The sequence below is a fragment of the Lampris incognitus genome, chromosome 2 (genome assembly GCF_029633865.1).
Source record: "Lampris incognitus isolate fLamInc1 chromosome 2, fLamInc1.hap2, whole genome shotgun sequence".
NCBI classification, from domain to species: Eukaryota; Metazoa; Chordata; class Actinopteri; order Lampriformes; family Lampridae; genus Lampris; species Lampris incognitus.
The window spans coordinates 2,356,858-2,379,422 of NC_079212.1; the positions used below are offsets into that span (position 1 = coordinate 2,356,858).

General features: G+C 46.9%; 1 protein-coding gene across 1 annotated transcript in view; it reads right to left on the bottom strand.

Moving 5' to 3' along the window:
• Positions 1-6,683: 6,683 nt before the first annotated feature.
• si:ch211-180f4.1 (uncharacterized protein LOC100144405 homolog) overlaps positions 6,684-22,565 on the bottom strand; it is a 41,077-nt gene continuing 25,195 nt past the window's right edge. The window contains exons 11-12 of the mRNA XM_056274658.1: positions 9,113-9,339; positions 6,684-6,768 (exon numbers count right to left, since the gene is read on the bottom strand). Coding sequence (XP_056130633.1) covers positions 6,684-6,768; positions 9,113-9,339 — 312 coding nt within the window. The remainder of the gene's footprint in view (positions 6,769-9,112; positions 9,340-22,565) is intronic.

Sequence of the window (22,565 nt, forward strand, 5' to 3'; positions counted from 1 at the left end):
AAGTGTTTTTGAGCAGCGGGGTGGCCCGAGCTTGCTTAAATGCAGTGGGGAACACACCCATTGTAACCGAGGATTTGATGATGTGTGTGACTGCAGGGTTAAGTGCAGGGGAAATGGTCTGTAGGAGGTCTGTAGGAGGTTGGATGGTATCGGGTCCAGTGGACAGGTACGGGGACGAGAGTCTAGCAGAAGTTTGGAGACTTCCTCCTCGGTCAAGGGGGTGAATGAGGTGGGTGAGGCACTGTTAGCTGGCAGCGACAGGCAGAGTTGGTCAGGCTCAGGGAACTGGTTACTGATGGCAGTAACCTTATCAGTAAAAAGTACGAGGCGAACATGTCAGGAGTGAGCAAAGTGGAGGTCAGAGGAGGAGGCGGATTGAGGAGTTAAAAGCAAAAAACATTTTTCGAACATCAGTGGCTCCACAGATCTTGTTCTGATAGTAAGTGGTCTTAGCTATTTTTAAGCTAGAGGAGAATGATGCTAGGAGACACTGATAGTCACTGAGGTCAGTGGACTCTGGTTTTATTCCATTTTCACTCTGCCGCTCTGAGCCCTGCCCTTTGCTCTCTGATGACCTCAGTGAGCCATGGACTTTGGGGGGGGGGTTACAAGTAGGTTTGGATGCTATAGGGCAGAGATTGTTAAAAGAGAAGGCTAGTGAGGAATAGTGTCTGTAGCCACGTTGACAGGGAGTGAAGAGAATTCACTATGAGGAGGCAAGACCTCATTGGAAAGCTGGGTTGGTGTAAGAGACCGGAAGTTTCGGTGCAAGGAGACTCATTGTCGAGGAACATGAGGCTGTTCCAGTACGGAGGCCGTGAACTGAATAAAGAAGTGGTCTGACAGATGTAGGGGGGTGACAGTCAGATTTGCTGTGGAGCAGTTTGGAGTCAAAATCAGATCAAGTGTAGTGCCCGCTTTGTGTGTGGGAGTGGTGGGGACCTGTTTGAGGTCAAAAGAGGACAGAATAGACAGGAAGTCAGTCGCTTGGATTTTGTCAGTAAGGATATTCATGTCGCACAATCAGTGGTAAGTCATCATCAGGAATGGCTGAGAGTAACATGTCTAGCTCGACTACAAAGTTCCCAAGTTGACACCCTGGTGGATGGTATATGACAACCACAAATAGCTTAATGGGAGCAGTAACCATGATTGCATGGTATTCAAAGGAGGAGTTGTTGCTTAGCAGAAAAAGCTTAGTGAATTACCAGTCTTTGGAAATGAGGACACCCATACTGCATCCACACCCAACAAAACGGGGGGGGGGGTGAGAAAGCAGAGTCAACAGAGAGTGCGCCCGGTGTGGAAGTGTTTTCTGGATGTATCCGGCCTTCAGTCAGGGCTAGTACCTGAATGTCTGACAGGTTAGCAAGTGCTTGGATAAATTCTGTTTTATTTACAGTCGATAACTACTACTACGACTACTACTACTTTTGGCTTCTCCCATTAGGGGTCACCACAGTGGATCATCCGTTTCCATTTCTTCTTGTCTTCTGCATCTTTATCTGTCACACCAGCCACCTGCATGTCTTCCCTCACCACATCCATAAACCTCCTCTTTGGCCTTCCTCTTCCCTGGCAACTCCATATTAGCACCCTTCTCCCAATATAACTAGCATATCTCCTCTACCCGTGTCCAAACCATCTCAATCTTGCCTCTCTTGGTTGGTCTCCAAACCGTCCAACTTGAGCCACCCCTCTAATATAATCGTTCCTAATTCTGTCCTTCATTACTCCCAGTGAAAATCTTATCCTCTTCACCTCTGCCTCCTCCAACTCCCTCTCCTGTCTTTTCATCGCCATTCCACTGTCCTCCCTCTCATTCATGCATATGTATTCTGTCTTGCTCCTACTGACTTTCATTCCTCTTCTCTCCAGTGCATACCTCCCTCTCCAGGCTTTCCTCAACCTACACTCTACTCCCATTACAGATCACAATGACATCCGCAAACATCATAGTCCACGGAGACTCCTGCCTGATCTTGTCTGTTAACCTGCCCATCACCTTTGCATATTTCATTTACAGTCGATTGGCAATTCCATAAGCCAAAAGTAAAGGAGGAGTGAGTAGAGGAGGCTTTCCTGAGTGAATAGAGGTTCCCAGGGTTGCATTGTTTGCAACAGATGCGATTTTTTTCAATAACCTTAAATGGCAGGATGTCTTTGTAGCACATGGTGGGTGAGGTGGGCAACGAGAGAACATAGTAGAAAAGGAAATTACCAGTCAGTGTCCTTGCTCAGTGGCCTCGCACAGGTAGACTCGCACCGGTCTTTACCTAATTCGGTCTTGAGGTCTGACACACAGAGGCTTCCACTGACGCTACAGCGCAACAGTGTGTTTAAATACCAGGAAGTACCACAGCTGAGCCCGCCCTGTCGGCCCTGTGATTGCCTGGTGGCCTGTCCAGAGTGTCTCCTCACCTGCCGCCCAATGACTGCTGGGATATGCTCCAGCACCCATGCGACTCTGAGAGCAGGATAAGCAGTTTGGATAATGGATGGATGGATGGAAGCAATAGAGGGCGCGACCTGCGTCTGCTGACCCAGCTACTGAAGCTCAGAGAGTGAAAATAGCAAGTACTCAGCCCCAAAAAAAAAGAACAGAAAAAGCCTGATAACCACCCAAATCCGAATCAAAATTCAGAACAAGTTTTAAATCACTTACCAACCGACTGCAATGTCCTATGTTTAAGATTAAAGCTTTTTCTGATCTTGAACATCAGGAATCGGGAACATTTATTTGTCATGTCTCAAAAAATCGTTTCCCCCAGCCCACAGCAGTGCAACACAAAGACACATATCCAAAACCTAAAAGAACACACATATCCAAACTACAAAAAAACTACAAAACCCATATATCCAACATATCCAAAAAAATTCACTGAATATATACCTAAACACATATCTATCTATCTATCTATCTATCTATCTATCTATCTATCTATCTATCTATCTATCTATCTATCTATCTATCTATCTATCTATCTATCTATCTATCTATCTATCTCTCTCTATATATATTTTTTTTCTTCATTCATTCATCATCAGCCGCTTCTGCGGGGTCGGGTTGTGGTGGCAGCAAGATAGGGGACTCCAGATGCCCCTCTCCCCAGCAACGCCCTCCAGCTCCTCCTGTGGGATCCCAAGGCGTTCCCAGGCCAGATTGGACATGTAGTCCCTCCAGCGGTTCTGGGTCTACCCCGGGGTCTCCTCCCAGTTGGCTGTGCCCGGTAAACCTCCAAAGGAAGGCGGCCAGGAGGCATCCTAATCAGATCCACCTCAGATCCACCCGATCCACCTCAACTGGCTCCTTTCTACGCAAAGGAGCAGCGGCTCTACTCCGAGCTCCCTCCGGATGTCCGAGCTCCTCACCCTATCTCTAAGGCTGAGCCCAGACACCCTACGGAGGAAACTAATTTCAGCAGCTTGTATCCGCGATCTCACCCTTTCGGTCACTACCCAAAGCTCATGACCATAGGTGAGGGTTATAACGAAGATTGACTGGTAAATTGAGAGATTCACCTTCCAGCTCAGCTCCTTCTTCACCACAACGGTCCAGTACAATGTACTGGATTGGTGGATTGGTGCTGATGCTGCACCAGTCCACCTGTCAATCTCCTGCTCCATCCTACCCTCGCTCATAAACAAGACCCCGAGATACTTTGAATTCCTTCACTTCAGGCAACAACTCATCCCCAACCCGGAGGGAGCCATACACCATTTTCCGTTAGAGAACCATGGCCTCAGATTTGGAGATGCTGACTCTCATCCCAGCCATTTCACACTCAGCTGCAAACCGCCCTAGTGCGCACTGGACGTCGCATTCTGATGAAGCTAACAAAACCACATCATCTGCGAAGAGCAGAGATGCAATTCTGAGGTTCCCAAAACGGACACACTCCTCACCTTGGCTGTGCCTTGGCTGCTGTCCATGAATATCACAAACAGAATTGGAGACAAGGGACAACCTTGGTGGAGTCCGACACCCACCGAAAAGTGTTTGACTTCGCGCTAAGAATGTGGGCACAACTCTCACTTTGATTATACGAGGACCAGATGACTTGTAGCAACTGCCCCAGTACCCCATACTCCTGCAGTACCCCCCACAGAGTGCCCCAGGGTACACAGTTGTAAGCCTTCTCCAAGTCCACAAAACACATGTAGACTGGCTGGTCAAACTCTCATGCCCCCCTCAGCACTTCCACAAGGGTAAAGAGTTGTTCCGTTGTTCCACGGCCAGGACGGAATCTGCATTGTTCCTCCTGGATCCGAGATTCGACAATCGGTCGGCGTCTCCTTTCGAGCACCCTAGAGTAGACTTTCCCAGGGAGGCTGAGCAATGTGATGCCCCGATAATTGGAGCACACCCTCCGGTCCCCCTTTTTGAATATGGGAACCACCACCCCAGTCTGCCACTCCACAGGTACTGTCCCCGACCTCCACATGACACTGAAGAGGCGTGTCAACCAAGACAGCACAACAATGTCCAGAGCCTTCAGCATCTCAGGGTGAATTTCATCCATACCTGGCGCCTTGCCACTGAGCTTTTCAACTACCTCAGAGACCTCTGCCAGGTATATATGGGTGGGGCTTCCCCTGAGTCTTCAGACTCTACCTCCTCCACTGAGGACATGTTAGTCAGATTCAGGAGCTCCTCAAAGTGTTCTTTCCACCGCTCGACAACATCCCCAGTCCGGGTCAACAGTTCCCCTCCCCAACTAAACACAGCCTGAGTCAAGCCTTGCTTTCCCTTGCTGAGTGGCCGGATGGTTTGCTAGAACTTCCTTGAGGCCAACTGAAAGTCCTCCTTCATAGCCTTGCCGACCTCCTCCCACACCCAACCAAGTCCAAAAGGCCGCCTTCTTCAGCCTGGCAGCTTCCCTCACCACCAATGTCCACCAGCGGGTTCTTAGGTTGCTGCCTCAACAGGCACCGATGACCTTATGACCACAGCTCCTGCTTGCCGCATCTACAATAGAGGCTTTGAACATGGCCCACTCAGACTCCATGTCCCCAGCCTCCCTCTGGATACAAAAGAACTTCTTCCGGAGGTGGGAGTTGAAGACCTCATGGACAGGGGCCTCTGCCAGACGTTCCCAGTTCACCCTCACTCCATGTTTGGGTTTGCCAGGTCTGTCTGGCAGCCTTCCCCGCCATCTGAGCCAACTCACCACCAGGTGGTGATCAGTTGACAGCTCTGCTCCTCTCTTCCTTCCGAGTGTCCAAAACATATGGCCGCAGATCTGATGATACGACCACAAAGTTGATCATCGATCTTCGGCCTAAGGTGTTCTGGTACCAAGTACACGTATGAACTACCTTATGTTCGAACATGGTGTTTGTTATGGCCAATCCATGACTTGCACAGAAGTCCAATAACAAGTCACCGCTCAGGTTCCGATTCGGGAGGCCGTTCCTCCCAATCACACCCCTCCAGCTTTCTCCATCATTGCCCACATGAGCGTTAAATCCCCCCAGCAGAACTATAGAGTCCCAAGGCGGAGCCCTACCCAGGACACCCCCTAGAGACTCCAAGAAGGCCGGATACTCCAAATTGCTATTCGGTGCATAAGCACACACAACAGTCAGAGCCTTTCCCCCAGCGACTCGCAGTCGTATAAAGGCAACCCTCTCATTCCCTGGGGAGAACGCCAACATGGCAGCGCTCAACCAGGGACTTGTGGGTATCCCCACACCTGCCCAGCACCTGTCACCTTGGCCATCTCTGGAAAAGTAATGAGTCCATCCCCTATCCCCTCTCTAGGTGTGTGGTACCAGAGCCCATGCTATGTGTGAAGGTGAGCCCAACTATATCTAGTTGGTACCACTCCACCTCCCGCACCAGCTCAGGCTCCTTCCCTGCCAGAGAGGTGACATTCCATGTCCCCAGGACAAATCTGCGAAGCTGGAAGTCAGCACGCCCCGGTCCCCACCTTTGCCTGCCGCCCGGCCTGCATTGTACCATACCCCAATGCTCATCCCCGCGTGTGGTGGGTCCAAGGGGTGGTGGCTCCATGTTGTTTATTCAGGCTGGGCCCCATGGGCCAAGGCCCGGCCACCAGACACTCGCCGGCGAGCTCCCCTCCCAGGTCTGGCTCCAGGAGGAGGCCCCCAGGTGAGGTGCTGTAACTCTGCTGGTGTAAATTCATTGGGTTTTTTGGAAATCGCTCTTAGTCTGCTCCCTCTCCTGGGACCAATTTGCCTTGGGAGACCCTACCAGGGGCTATTGCCCCCGACAACACAGCTCCTAGCCCAGGATCACCGGGACACACAAACCCCTCCACCACGTTAAGGTGTGTCTGTGTGTTAGTGTGGGTGTGTGTGTTAGTTTGGGTGTGTTAGTGTGGGTATGTGTGTTCTTGTAGTGTTTGTGTGTGTTGTTGTGTTTGTGTTGTGCTGTTGTGTGTTGGGGGAAATGGCATGTCGTATCATTCATGTACACAAGTGGCTGAAGTGAGATGATAAATAGTGCGTCCCTGCTTGCTGATACTGGTCTATGCTGTCCTGCCTTCAGGACCACCTTGTGATGTTGGGTAACCTTGACGATGAATGTGTACAGGCATACACATCCACAGGTGCTTCCCAACCTCCTCTTGTCCGTTTTCACCTCATCCCACACCAGGTACCACGGCCTATTTCTCTTTGCCCCTTCCCTCCCTATCAAGTAGAGAGAAAAACAGTTTCTAGTGGTTTGTGTGGCGTCCTTGGTTTGGATCTGCGGTTGTCTCATCAGGCTTGTTGGCAGCTCGTCTGTCATCAGAGAGGAGCCTGACAATGTGGACGGAGAGACGGAGAGATTAGCGGATCTGTGTCTGAATGAAGGAGATTAAGTGAGCCGAGCTGCCGACAGACAAAGCAGCACGCTTCATTAGTACAATATAGCTCTTTATAGCTATCTATAGCGCCATCCATCAGGTCTGTTTTGATCTGTCTATCTGCCCGCCTGTCTGTCTGTCTGTCTGTCGAATACCTTATCGTCCTCTGGAAGAAACTTCTTTTCCACTCAGTTCATGTTAGACACAACACAGAAGATAGAAACTTAATAAAAACTTAATAGACTCAATAACGACCACAGGCTCAATAAAGAATACACCTAAAAAAAGATAAATTAATAAAACATCTTAATAAACATGATGAACAAAACACGGAAGAATCTGATGATAAACCCTCCATTCTCCATTGGTCAATACAGTCTGAAGCACACAAGAGCAGGAGACCTACTTCATCCATCCATCATCACATCTAATAATCATCCATCCATCATCACACCTAATAATCATCCATCCATCCATCCATCATCACATCTAATAATCATCCATCCATCATCACACCTAATAATCATCCATCCATCATCACATCTAATAATCATCCATCCATCCATCATCACATCTAATAATCATCCATCCATCATCACACCTAATAATCATCCATCCATCCATCATCACATCTAATAATCATCCATCCATCATCACACCTAATAATCATCCATCCATCATTACACCTAATAATCATCCATCCATCATCACATCTAATAATCATCCATCCATCATCACACCTAATAATCATCCATCCATCCATCATCACATCTAATAATCATCCATCCATCATCACACCTAATAATCATCCATCCATCCATCATCACACCTAATAATCATCCATCCATCATCACACCTAATAATCATCCATCCATCATCACATCTAATAATCATCCATCCATCATCACACCTAATAATCATCCATCCATCCATCATCACACCTAATAATCATCCAGCAAGGAGGGAGTTGCCGTAGTCCAGCTGGGAGATGACCAGAGCCTGGATGAGCACCTGTGCCATCTCGTCGGTGAGGAATGGGCGAATCCTCCTGATGTTATAGAGGAGAAATCTGCAGGAGCAAGCAACCGATGCAACGTTTTCAGCAAACGACAGGTGGTCGTCCAGGATCACACCCAGATTCCTCACAGTCCGATGCGCACTGAAACATTAGCTAGCTAGCTTACAACTGACCTTAACACTGCCAGATCGTATTGTAACCCTAATCCTAACCCTACCGCTATTGCTATTGCTAGCTAACTAACGTCAACTTAGTTCGCCCCAACTATTGCTGTGTGTGTTGGTCTGGCAGTCGGTGCGCTTCGAGGTTCCGCGCTGTCTATTGGCCAACGCAACAACCAATCACGTCTACACCGCGTTGGATCGTCTATACTGCACCTTTCCTCGCCATTTGCTGTTATGTCGCCACAGGATGAGGATGTGACGTTGCACTTAAGTAACGCAACGCACGCGAGATTAGCAGTCGGTCACCACCCACCTACCTCCTCATGTTGCTACCAGCCAGCTAGCTAACTAGCTAGCTAGCTAGCTACCGTGAGTAAAAATCAAACGTCGCTTGGGAGTTTCTTCGGAAGAGGTAGGGAAGATAAAAGGTCTAACTATGGTTGCAACGCAGAGACCGCAGAGGCCGAGACTGCAAAAAACAAAGCGTCCTTCAAAAGGAAATACGACGAGGACCTAAAATAAGGATTTATTGCTACTGACGACTCGCATGTCATGACCGTGTTGTTGTAGGGAACCAAGGCCAGGGCTCCGCTGTGTGTCTCATCTCTAAACGTTCCTTAAATGCTATGATGCTAACGATCATGGATCAGTAGACTCCCTAGCCCTTTGCTAACGGGTCGGAACCTTTAGTTGACTGGTTAACGTAGTCGCCCGTGGTACGGGAGACCCGGGTTCGTATCCCGGCTGCGACGGTTCCCGGCTGCTGCCCCCCCTCCCGAATCGCTACACTATATTCCCGTCGTTATGAACCCCACCAGCCCACCCTGTCGGTCGGCCCGCCTGCAAGAATACTGTCAAAAATACACCGGTCCGCTGTGCAAAAAGAGGTTGGGGACCCCCTGGTCTAAAGTATATCTAGGACCAGTCAGACATCCTGAACATCCCTTCCTGTTTGATTCTCTTCTTCTTCTCCTGGTTAGCGGCGGTGTTAAAGTGTTGGGTGGTGGACTGACCGAGGCAGGGCGAAGTGTTGGGTGGTGGACTGACCGAGGCAGGGCGAAGTGTTGGGTGGTGGACTGACCGAGGCAGGGCGAAGTGTTGGGCGGTGGACTGACCGAGGCAGGGCGAAGTGTTGGGCGGTGGACTGACCGAGGCAGGGCGAAGTGTTGGGTGGTGGACTGACTGAGGCAGGGCGAAGTGTTGGGTGGTGGACTGACCGAGGCAGGGCGCTGTTGTTCACCCGGCTCTCCTCGCGACCCGTCAGCTCCCGATGCTCAACAATACGCTGCTCCCAGAAGCCCTTCAGCTTCTCCCTGTCATGGATACGAGCCACGTTCATCACCTGCCAACAAACAACATATATGGAGATGTAAACCACTGGTGCTGGAGCCTCGCTACGCGCCCTGGGACTCTGCGCTGTGTTGCTTTGATGCGTGCTGGGGTATTGTGCGGAGGGAAGAAAGCACCGGGCACGGGGCTTCTGAACTGTGGTTGAGACCTGGTGGCACTTTATTGGCTCACTACGGCTGTTGGTCCATAACCTGGCGAGGTAGTCAAACAAACTACAGGAACATGGCGTCCCACACGGAACACAGAATCCGGATCAGAATACCGTGTCCTGTTCACAGAATCCGGATCAGAATACCGTGTCCTGTTCACAGAATCCGGATCAGAATACCGTGTCCTGTTCACAGAATCCGGATCAGAATACCGTGTCCTGTAAGAGACGAACAGCGACGATTGCTGAACTCTCAGGAGAATAGACGGCGCAATAGCGACCTCCAGTGGCCCACACAGGCTGCTGCCCTACATAAACAATGTACATCACCTGTAAACATTCTTCACCTGCCAACAAACCAGATATACGGAAACAGTGTAATCACCTGTAAACCGACACATCTTAACACAAACAACACCATCTGTAAAACAAACTCTATAACCCGTTGTGTATATCCTGTTGTGTATAACCCGTTGTGTATAACCCGTTGTGTATAACCTGTTGTGTATATCCTGTTGTGTATAACCCGTTGTGTATAACCCGTTGTGTATAACCTGTTGTGTATATCCTGTTGTGTATAACCCGTTGTGTATAACCCGTTGTGTATAACCCGTTGTGTATAACCCGTTGTGTATAACCTGTTGTGTATATCCTGTTGTGTATAACCCGTTGTGTATAACCTGTAAACTTTCAACAACATTAATCATCTGCAAACAAACAAACGCCGCCTGTAAATAAAAGCATTGTAAGTCAGGTATAAATAAACATGTAGCATGTAAACAACATCTCCATTCTGTGTTAACAGCGTCAATGATGAAACCTGACTAGAGACACAACAACAGTCCAACGTTACATTCAATTCAGTCCCGTGTGTGTGTGTGTGTGTGTGTGTGTGTGTGTGTGTGTGTGTGTGTGTGTGTGATTAAAGATGACTTACTGTAGAATATGAAGGCATGTCGACACTTCCTCCCCTCTCTTGTTCCTTGACTTGTTCTTCTTTGTGTTACTTCTCTCTCTCTCTCTCTCTCTCTCTCTCTCTCTCTCTCTGTCTCTCTCTCTCTCTCTCTCTCTGAGTTTCTCTGTCGCTCTCTCTGTGTCTGTTTGGGTCCCTCCTCTCTGTCTGTGTCTCTCTCTGTCTGTCTCTGCCTGTCTCTCTGCCTGTCTCTCTGTCTGTCTGTCTGTCTGTCTGTATAGTTCTGCTCACAGCTCTCTGGTATTATTTCAACTGATGTAGGTCTGGTTTCTATAGCAGAGGGATACCCAGCACCCTGTAATACTGATGACATGTACACTTACAGTACCTCTAACGGTACTAACATAGTACCACAGTACACACTGATGCACATGGTACACAGACAACAGTACCTCTAACTGTACTAACATAGTACCACAGTACACAGTGATACACATGGTACACACACAACAGTACCTCTAACAGTACTAACATAGTACCACAGTACATACTGATACACATGGTACACACACAACAGTACCTCTAACAGTACTAACATAGTACCACAGTACATACTGATACACATGGTACACACACAACAGTACCTCTAACAGTACTAACATAGTACCACAGTACATACTGATGCACATGGTACACAGACAACAGTACCTCTAACAGTACTAACATAGTACCACAGTACACACTGATGCACATGGTACACAGACAACAGTACCTGTAACAGTACTAACATAGTACCACAGTACATACTGATACACATGGTACACACACAACAGTACCTCTAACAGTACTAACATAGTACCACAGTACATACTGATACACATGGTACACACACAACAGTACCTCTAACAGTACTAACATAGTACCACAGTACATACTGATACACATGGTACACAGACAACAGTACCTGTAACAGTACTAACATAGTACCACAGTACATACTGATACACATGGTACACAGACAACAGTATCTCTAACAGTACTAACATAGTACCACAGTACATACTGATACACATGGTACACAGATAACAGTACCTCTAACATAGTACCACAGTACAACGCTGGCTCTGCAGTTAGATTCTGTGATGCTTTTAATCCATCGTCCCTCTTCATCCCCCCTCCATCCCGCTGCACTGTTAAATTCATTCAGTGGTCAGTGCCAATCCATCCTCGACCAAACTGCACCGCTTAAAACAGGAAACAAAAATTAAATTACTTCCCCTGGCTGAATGATCACACCGTGCCCTTAGAAGACTTTGTAGAAAAGCAGAACGACAATGGAAGGCCAACAAGTCCGAATTAATACATAACACCCTTAAAAACCAAATGTTAATTTACCAGAGGGCAGTTAAAAATGTGAGATCAGCGTACTTCTCTGAACTAATATTGAGAAATAACCACAATCCTAACGTTCTCTTCAGGGTAATGATTCTGTCATTAATGGTCCTCCACTTCTCTTTTTGAAGCTGATGTTGAGTTGTCTGAAAAATGTCTCACTCATTTTGTAAACGAGATGGCGAATATCAGGTCCCAAATCCAGCCAGGCTCTTTTTGTTCCATTCCCCATGTTAATTCTGCCTCTTTCATCCAGTTTCAACCCATTACAATTTCAGTGTTGGAGACTACAGTCTCCAATATGAGCTCCTCCTCCTGCATCCTAGACATCATTCCCACCAAGCTGCTCAAGGAGGTATTTTTTACCATGAGCCCCGTTATTCTGCAAATTCTTAATAATTCTCTGGCCTTTGGTTCTTTTCCAGACAGTTTTAAGCATGCCATCATTCACCCATTGCTGGAGAAACCTAATTTAGACCCTCTTTCTCAATCTCCAGATTTTCTTTTTTTATCTAAGGTTCTGGAGAGAGTAATTACTCCTCAGCTGATTTCTTTTATGAACACTAATACTGTTTTTAATAAGTTTCCAGTCTGGTTTTAGAGCACTTCATAGTACCAAGACAGCTCTAGTTAAGGTCACTAATGACCTACTGCTGACTGTAGACAGAGGTGACATCTCAATTTTAGTTCTTTTAAACTTAAGTGCTGCCTTTGACACGGTTGATCACAACATCCTCCTACATCGCTTAGAGACTTGGGTTGGCATCAAGCGCTCTGCTCTTAACTTATAGCACTCTTACCTCACCAACAGAACTTTTTTGGTTGTTCTGGGTAACTCTACCTCCTCGGTGGCTCAGTTGAGCTGTGGTATCCCTCAAGGCTCAGTTCTTGGCCCACTTCTCTTTTCTATATACATGCTGCCCCTTGGCCAGGTCATTCAAAATCACGATGTGTTTTACCATTTTTATTCTGGTGACACTCAGTTATACATGCCACTGAAACCCACTGATCCTAGCGCCCTATTAAATCTCACAGCTTGCCTCTCTGACATTAAATCCTGGATGTCTGAAAATTTTCTTAAATTTAATGATGATAAGTCTGAGGTCATTATTCTGTTCAGTCCCCCAAATTCCATCAGCCCTTTTTCTACTAATCCTGGTGGTCTGTCAGGTAGTCTTAAACAGGCTGCTAGGAATCTTGGGGTAATATTCGATGCCAACCTCAGTTTTGGTAATCAAATTAAACATGTTGTTCAGTCATGCTTTTTCCAACTCAAGCTAATCTCCAAAATTAGGTCATTTTTATCTATTGCTGATCTGCAAAAAGTTGTTCTCGGATCGACGACTGTAATGCACTTCATTCTGGTATCAGCAAGGGCTCCCTCCACCATCTGCAGTTTGTACAAAAAGCCGCTGCTCGGCTCATTACAGGAACAAGGAGGCATGACCAGATCACTCCTGTGCCTTCCTCCCTACATTGGCTCCCTGTTATATTTCAAATTGATTTTAAAAATGTACTGCTCACTTTAAGGGCTTTAAACGGTCTTGCTCCTACATACATTTGTGATTTATTGACTTGGTATGTTCCCCCTCGAGGGGGGGGCATACCATTTTCCTGGTATTTATATGTACTTGATGTCTACACCAGGGAAATACACAAAGCAAAGCCTGAAGGTATGCAAACGTCTTGGCGCTTGGTTGGACTTCAAGGCAAGATTTGTTGGCGAAATTAAAGTGAGGAGGACACCGATGGACATTCTGGTTGTATGTGGACAAGTTTGTACAAATGTTTATTTTATTTTATTAAGTTACAGCTGTGAAAACTGCAACGTTAAGCCAACCATTCTCCCCTTTGTTTGTAGAACACAACACAAGGACGTTTAAAAAAAACATGCTGACAAAAACTTATGAAAGATGCTAAATATTTAACTGATGAGTAGTCAGTACAGTATATGACTTTAGGATTTTACCATTTAACATTACCCAGAAATGCAACATAGCCGAACGGTAGCCTACCTGACACAAGATGGGAGCCGCAAATCCAGGATTTGGTGCCTGGATTCCAGTTGCTTCTGCGAACTGCAGCGATCTATTTGTTTGTCTTCACCTTATCTTCTGGTAGTCTGTCAGAAGATGACTCCCAGGTCTTGTGGACTCTGTCAGTGCAGTCTATCTGTCAGTGCAGTCTATCTGTCAGTGCTGTCTATCTGTTAGTGCAGTCTATCTGTTAGTGCAGTCTATCTGTTAGTGCAGTCTATCTGTTAGTGCTGTCTATCTGTCAGTGCTGTCTATCTGTCAGTGCTGTCTATCTGTTAGTGCTGTCTATCTGTCAGTGCTGTCTATCTGTTAGTGCAGTCTATCTGTCAGTGCTGTCTATCTGTTAGTGCTGTCTATCTGTCAGTGCAGTCTATCTGTCAGTGCAGTCTATCTGTTAGTGCTGTCTATCTGTTAGTGCAGTCTATCTGTTAGTGCAGTCTATCTGTTAGTGCAGTCTATCTGTTAGTGCTGTCTATCTGTTAGTGCAGTCTATCTGTTAGTGCTGTCTATCTGTCAGTGCAGTCTATCTGTCAGTGCAGTCTATCTGTTAGTGCTGTCTATCTGTTAGTGCTGTCTATCTGTTAGTGCTGTCTATCTGTCAGTGCTGTCTATCTGTCAGTGCAGCCTATCTGTCAGTGCTGTCTATCTGTCAGTGCAGTCTATCTGTCAGTGCAGTCTATCTGTTAGTGCTGTCTATCTGTTAGTGCTGTCTATCTGTCAGTGCTGTCTATCTGTTAGTGCTGTCTATCTGTTAGTGCTGTCTATCTGTTAGTGCTGTCTATCTGTCAGTGCTGTCTATCTGTTAGTGCTGTCTATCTGTCAGTGCAGTCTATCTGTCAGTGCTGTCTATCTGTTAGTGCTGTCTATCTGTCAGTGCAGTCTATCTGTTAGTGCTGTCTATCTGTTAGTGCTGTCTATCTGTTAGTGCTGTCTATCTGTCAGTGCTGTCTATCTGTTAGTGCTGTCTATCTGTCAGTGCTGTCTATCTGTTAGTGCTGTCTATCTGTCAGTGCAGTCTATCTGTCAGTGCTGTCTATCTGTTAGTGCTGTCTATCTGTCAGTGCAGTCTATCTGTTAGTGCAGTCTATCTGTCAGTGCTGTCTATCTGTTAGTGCAGTCTATCTGTTAGTGCTGTCTATCTGTTAGTGCTGTCTATCTGTCAGTGCAGTCTATCTGTTAGTGCTGTCTCTGTTAGTGCTGTCTATCTGTCAGTGCTGTCTATCTGTTAGTGCTGTCTATCTGTCAGTGCAGTCTATCTGTCAGTGCAGTCTATCTGTCAGTGCTGTCTATCTGTTAGTGCTGTCTATCTGTTAGTGCTGTCTCTGTTAGTGCTGTCTATCTGTCAGTGCAGTCTATCTGTTAGTGCTGTCTATCTGTTAGTGCTGTCTATCTGTTAGTGCTGTCTATCTGTTAGTGCTGTCTATCTGTCAGTGCTGTCTATCTGTTAGTGCTGTCTATCTGTCAGTGCTGTCTATCTGTTAGTGCTGTCTATCTGTTAGTGCTGTCTCTGTTAGTGCTGTCTATCTGTCAGTGCAGTCTATCTGTTAGTGCTGTCTATCTGTTAGTGCTGTCTATCTGTCAGTGCTGTCTATCTGTTAGTGCTGTCTATCTGTTAGTGCTGTCTCTGTTAGTGCAGTCTATCTGTTAGTGCAGTCTATCTGTTAGTGCTGTCTATCTGTCAGTGCAGTCTATCTGTCAGTGCAGTCTATCTGTTAGTGCTGTCTATCTGTCAGTGCAGTCTATCTGTTAGTGCAGTCTATCTGTCAGTGCAGTCTATCTGTCAGTGCAGTCTATCTGTCAGTGCAGTCTATCTGTTAGTGCTGTCTCTGTTAGTGCTGTCTATCTGTCAGTGCTGTCTATCTGTTAGTGCTGTCTATCTGTCAGTGCAGTCTATCTGTCAGTGCAGTCTATCTGTCAGTGCTGTCTATCTGTTAGTGCTGTCTATCTGTCAGTGCTGTCTATCTGTTAGTGCTGTCTATCTGTCAGTGCTGTCTATCTGTCAGTGCTGTCTATCTGTTAGTGCTGTCTATCTGTTAGTGCTGTCTATCTGTCAGTGCTGTCTATCTGTCAGTGCTGTCTATCTGTTAGTGCTGTCTATCTGTCAGTGCTGTCTATCTGTTAGTGCTGTCTATCTGTCAGTGCAGTCTATCTGTCAGTGCAGTCTATCTGTTAGTGCTGTCTATCTGTTAGTGCTGTCTATCTGTTAGTGCTGTCTATCTGTCAGTGCTGTCTATCTGTCAGTGCTGTCTATCTGTCAGTGCAGTCTATCTGTCAGTGCTGTCTATCTGTTAGTGCTGTCTATCTGTCAGTGCAGTCTATCTGTCAGTGCAGTCTATCTGTCAGTGCTGTCTATCTGTTAGTGCTGTCTATCTGTTAGTGCTGTCTCTGTTAGTGCTGTCTATCTGTCAGTGCAGTCTATCTGTTAGTGCTGTCTATCTGTTAGTGCTGTCTATCTGTCAGTGCTGTCTATCTGTTAGTGCTGTCTATCTGTTAGTGCTGTCTCTGTTAGTGCTGTCTATCTGTCAGTGCAGTCTATCTGTTAGTGCTGTCTATCTGTTAGTGCTGTCTATCTGTCAGTGCTGTCTATCTGTTAGTGCTGTCTATCTGTTAGTGCTGTCTCTGTTAGTGCAGTCTATCTGTTAGTGCAGTCTATCTGTTAGTGCTGTCTATCTGTCAGTGCAGTCTATCTGTTAGTGCTGTCTATCTGTCAGTGCAGTCTATCTGTTAGTGCTGTCTATCTGTTAGTGCTGTCTATCTGTCAGTGCAGTCTATCTGTTAGTGCTGTCTATCTGTCAGTGCAGTCTATCTGTTAGTGCTGTCTATCTGTCAGTGCTGTCTATCTGTTAGTGCTGTCTATCTGTTAGTGCTGTCTCTGTTAGTGCAGTCTATCTGTTAGTGCAGTCTATCTGTTAGTGCTGTCTATCTGTCAGTGCAGTCTATCTGTTAGTGCTGTCTATCTGTCAGTGCAGTCTATCTGTCAGTGCAGTCTATCTGTTAGTGCTGTCTATCTGTCAGTGCAGTCTATCTGTTAGTGCTGTCTATCTGTCAGTGCAGTCTATCTGTTAGTGCTGTCTATCTGTTAGTGCAGTCTATCTGTCAGTGCTGTCTATCTGTTAGTGCAGTCTATCTGTCAGTGCAGTCTATCTGTTAGTGCTGTCTATCTGTCAGTGCAGTCTATCTGTTAGTGCTGTCTATCTGTTAGTGCTGTCTATCTGTCAGTGCTGTCTATCTGTTAGTGCTGTCTATCTGTTAGTGCAGTCTATCTGTTAGTGCAGTCTATCTGTCAGTGCAGTCTATCTGTCAGTGCAGTCTATCTGTTAGTGCTGTCTATCTGTTAGTGCTGTCTATCTGTCAGTGCAGTCTATCTGTCAGTGCAGTCTATCTGTCAGTGCTGTCTATCTGTTAGTGCAGTCTATCTGTCAGTGCTGTCTCTGTCAGTGCAGTCTATCTGTTAGTGCTGTCTATCTGTCAGTGCAGTCTATCTGTTAGTGCTGTCTATCTGTTAGTGCTGTCTATCTGTCAGTGCTGTCTATCTGTCAGTGCTGTCTATCTGTCAGTGCTGTCTATCTGTCAGTGCAGTCTATCTGTTAGTGCTGTCTATCTGTTAGTGCTGTCTATCTGTTAGTGCTGTCTATCTGTCAGTGCAGTCTATCTGTCAGTGCAGTCTATCTGTCAGTGCTGTCTATCTGTCAGTGCTGTCTATCTGTTAGTGCTGTCTATCTGTTAGTGCTGTCTCTGTTAGTGCAGTCTATCTGTTAGTGCAGTCTATCTGTTAGTGCTGTCTATCTGTCAGTGCAGTCTATCTGTCAGTGCTGTCTATCTGTTAGTGCAGTCTATCTGTCAGTGCAGTCTATCTGTTAGTGCTGTCTATCTGTTAGTGCTGTCTATCTGTCAGTGCTGTCTATCTGTCAGTGCTGTCTATCTGTCAGTGCTGTCTATCTGTCAGTGCAGTCTATCTGTTAGTGCTGTCTATCTGTTAGTGCTGTCTATCTGTTAGTGCTGTCTATCTGTCAGTGCAGTCTATCTGTCAGTGCAGTCTATCTGTCAGTGCAGTCTATCTGTCAGTGCTGTCTATCTGTCAGTGCTGTCTATCTGTTAGTGCTGTCTCTGTTAGTGCAGTCTATCTGTTAGTGCAGTCTATCTGTTAGTGCTGTCTATCTGTCAGTGCAGTCTATCTGTCAGTGCTGTCTATCTGTCAGTGCTGTCTATCTGTTAGTGCTGTCTATCTGTCAGTGCTGTCTATCTGTCAGTGCTGTCTATCTGTTAGTGCTGTCTATCTGTTAGTGCTGTCTATCTGTCAGTGCAGTCTATCTGTCAGTGCAGTCTATCTGTCAGCGCTGTCTATCTGTTAGTGCTGTCTATCTGTCAGTGCAGTCTATCTGTCAGCGCTGTCTATCTGTTAGTGCTGTCTATCTGTCAGTGCAGTCTATCTGTCAGTGCAGTCTATCTGTTAGTGCAGTCTATCTGTCAGTGCTGTCTATCTGTCAGTGCTGTCTATCTGTTAGTGCAGTCTATCTGTCAGTGCAGTCTATCTGTCAGTGCAGTCTATCTGTCAGTGCTGTCTATCTGTCAGTGCTGTCTATCTGTTAGTGCTGTCTATCTGTTAGTGCTGTCTATCTGTCAGTGCAGTCTATCTGTTAGTGCTGTCTATCTGTTAGTGCAGTCTATCTGTCAGTGCTGTCTATCTGTCAGTGCTGTCTCTGTCAGTGCTGTCTATCTGTCAGTGCAGTCTATCTGTCAGTGCAGTCTATCTGTTAGTGCTGTCTATCTGTTAGTGCTGTCTATCTGTCAGTGCAGTCTATCTGTCAGTGCAGTCTATCTGTTAGTGCTGTCTATCTGTCAGTGCTGTCTATCTGTCAGTGCAGTCTATCTGTTAGTGCAGTCTATCTGTCAGTGCAGTCTATCTGTCAGTGCAGTCTATCTGTTAGTGCAGTCTATCTGTTAGTGCAGTCTATCTGTTAGTGCTGTCTATCTGTTAGTGCAGTCTATCTGTTAGTGCTGTCTATCTGTCAGTGCTGTCTATCTGTTAGTGCTGTCTATCTGTTAGTGCTGTCTATCTGTTAGTGCTGTCTATCTGTTAGTGCTGTCTATCTGTTAGTGCAGTCTATCTGTCAGTGCTGTCTATCTGTCAGTGCAGTCTATCTGTCAGTGCTGTCTATCTGTCAGTGCTGTCTATCTGTTAGTGCTGTCTATCTGTCAGTGCTGTCTATCTGTCAGTGCTGTCTATCTGTTAGTGCTGTCTATCTGTCAGTGCTGTCTATCTGTTAGTGCTGTCTATCTGTCAGTGCTGTCTATCACACCACAGCTCTTCCCCATGCTAGATGTGCTTAGCTGGATTCCAGCTGGACGTTAACCTGCCACTCAGTGCCGCGTTACCGCTGAGTTCCGCATCTGTGACATCACCCGCATACCCTCTATTATTATTATCATTATTATTATTATTATTATATACTGAGACACATGGTACACACACAACAGTACCTCTAACAGTACTAACATAGTACCACAGTACACACTGATGCACATGGTACACAGACAACAGTACCTCTAACAGTACTAACATAGTACCACAGTACACACTGATACACATGGTACACAGACAACAGTACCTCTAACAGTACTAACATAGTACCACAGTACATACTGATACACATGGTACACACACAACAGTACCTCTAACAGTACTAACATAGTACCACAGTACATACTGATACACATGGTACACACACAACAGTACCTCTAACAGTACTAACATAGTACCACAGTACACATACAGTATGTAGCGTCTCTTCACATCAGGCTTCAACATTACAGCTGTTGAAGCCTCAAACAGACTCGTCATACCTATGACACGATGATGTGTGTGTGTGTGTGTGTGTGTGTGTGTGTGTGTGTGTGTGTGTGTGTGTGTGTGTCCCTCCGTGACAGCTGGCTCAGTCTGCTGTGACCTGAACAAACCTGCTGCTTCAATACGTCATAGAACATGAGAACCACTGTTCTGCCCATCCATGTATGTGCTTTGTTTGTATTTGGCTCCCCCTAGCGGCGTTAGGCGCTAAAAGGGCGATCTATCCATAGCAGGAAGTACTGTAGCTATGAGGCCTTGGGCTGTAAAATAAGGACGCGGGTTCGGTACTGACCAGGTCTCTCCTGCGGCGAACCTGTCCGTCTGTAATCGGCCGCCGTCCTTTGTGGTGTGCGCGTGACAGTGTCGTCTGTAAGTGCGTATCCTTGTATACTTCCGGGGAACATGTGTGACGATGACGCATTAAAGAGCTTTACTGTTTGGGAAGGTTGTAACTAGTAGCATGTTAGCTCGGTTTGCTAACTGTGCTGTTCCTTTGCTCTGTAGCAGCTAGCTAGCGCCGTACACGTGCTTGTATCAGGAAAGGCTTAGTCTCTTAATTCATGAATGCAGCCCAGCACCTTCCTCAACCCGGAACTAGGTCAGTCCCGACTCTTCCTCATTTAACGGGTGGAGTTTGGCTGGCTGCAAATTGGTGTTGGTACACACGATGAGAACAGTACAGTGAAAAGACGACCACATCAGTGCACTCCACTCAGGTCCACCACCCTGGGCTTCAGAGGCCCCAGCCCCTCTCCACAGCATGGCGGCAAGGAAGACCCCGCCCAGCTTCAGCACCTTCAGTAAATACTGCATGCACTGAAATCTGCGGCGAAGCTCCTCCAGCCAGGTCTTGCTCGAAAGTATGCTTGGTCCAAGTGTATCCAGAGGGTAAGTCCAAGGTCCCTGTGGAGATGTATGACGTCATTAGCGAAGCCAGACTTTTTGAGCACTTTCGCATAAATAGCCACGTGTCCCCATACTTGCTGAAAACCTGTGCCAGTGTTCTCGAAAATTCTAGGTGGAAGTCTAGTACGTGTTTGGCCCGTTCTGCTTTGTTTAGGGCCGCCGTCAAGGTCATTGGCGCGTACAGGCAGATGTGGTGTTGTAGTCGTTCCAGCGGGAGCTCCCGGACAAAGCCTTTGCGAGTAATCCTCGCCAAAATGAGTAATCATGTCTTGATGCATGCTCAATACTCCAGGTAAGAAAACCAAAGCAGATTGAACCACGTCATGTGAGTAGTACACATGACGTCACACCCATGCTTGCATATGAAACTGTCGTTGGTTTCGGTCGTTAGGCACTGTATTGTACTGTATATTTGTAAGGGTGGGGTATCTGTAGTCACTGTATTGTTTAGAAGGGTGGGGACACCTACAGTCACTGTATTGTTTATAAGGTGCGGTACCTGCAGTCACCGTATTGTTTATAAGGGTGGGGTACCTGCAGTCACCGTATTGTTTTTAAGGGTGGGGTACCTGCAGTCACTGTATTGTTTATAAGGGTGGGGTACCTGCAGTCACTGTATTGTTTATAAGGGTGGGGTACCTGCAGTCACTGTATTGTTTATAAGGGTGGGGCACCTGCATCACTGTATTGTTTATAAGGGTGGGGCACCTGCAGTCACTGTATTGTTTAGAAGGGTGGGGGCATCGCAGTCACTGTATTATTTATAGGGTGGGGTACCTGCAGTCACTGTATTGTTTAGAAGGGTGGGGGCATCGCAGTCACTGTATTGTTTAGAAGGGGGGGTACCTGCAGTCACTGTATTGTTTATAAGGGTGGGGTACCTGCAGTCACTGTATTGTTTAGAAGGGTGGGGTACCTGCAGTCACTGTATTGTTTATAAGGGTGGGGTACCTGCACTCACTGTATTGTTTAGAAAGGTGGGGTACCTGCAGCCACTGTATTGTTTAGAAGGGTGGGGTACCTGCAGGCAGGTGAGACTGAAGAGGTCACTTAGATGATGATGAAGCGTTTCTGTTAATAAACATTGTGTCCAGATGAACTGTTTCACCTTCTTTGATCTTGCCGAGTGAGCTCCGCCTGCATGGCAGTGTGACAGGTGGTGTAGCGCCATGTGTGAATCCACAGCGTAGGCCCGCAGACTTTCCCTACTGTCTTTGGCGGCTGACAGGCTTGTCTCGAACATCATCACCCTAAGCATGGCGGCCGAAATGATGCCTTTTTGCTTTTTCGATGGCCGGCCAGTTGAATCACTCACCGAGCTGACCACGCCCCCACCGACACGGCGGCCGGGGAGGAGGAGAAGTCCCATATTAAACAGGTCCTGCCTAAGTGTGGTCATCCTAACTGGGCGTTAGTCAAAACTAGGAAGAGGCACAAACAGTGCACCAGCCGATCAGGGGAGGAGAAGGACAACAGCTGTCTAAACCAGTGGTGATTCTGTATGTGGCGGGAGTGTCGGAAAAGCTGAGACAGGTATTTTCCAAACACTGCGTCTCAGTTGCTTTCAAACGCCAAAACACGCTGCGCCAGAAGTTGGTCCACCCCGAGGACCAGGTCCCCCGGCACAAAGAGAGCAATATGGTGTAGCTGTTAAGTGCCGGGAGGATTTCTGTGACTTGTACCTTGGGGAAACTAAACAGACGCTGGCCAAGAGGATGACACAACACAGGAGAGCTAACACGTCAGACCAGGACTCCACAGTCTACACCATCTACAGGCCAGGACTCCACAGTCTACACCATCTACAGGCCAGGACTCCACAGTCTACACCATCTACAGACCAGGACTCCACAGTCTACACCATCTACAGGCCAGGACTCCACAGTCTACACCATCTACAGGCCAGGACTCCACAGTCTACACCGTCTACAGACCAGGACTCCACAGTCTACACCGTCTACAGACCAGGACTCCA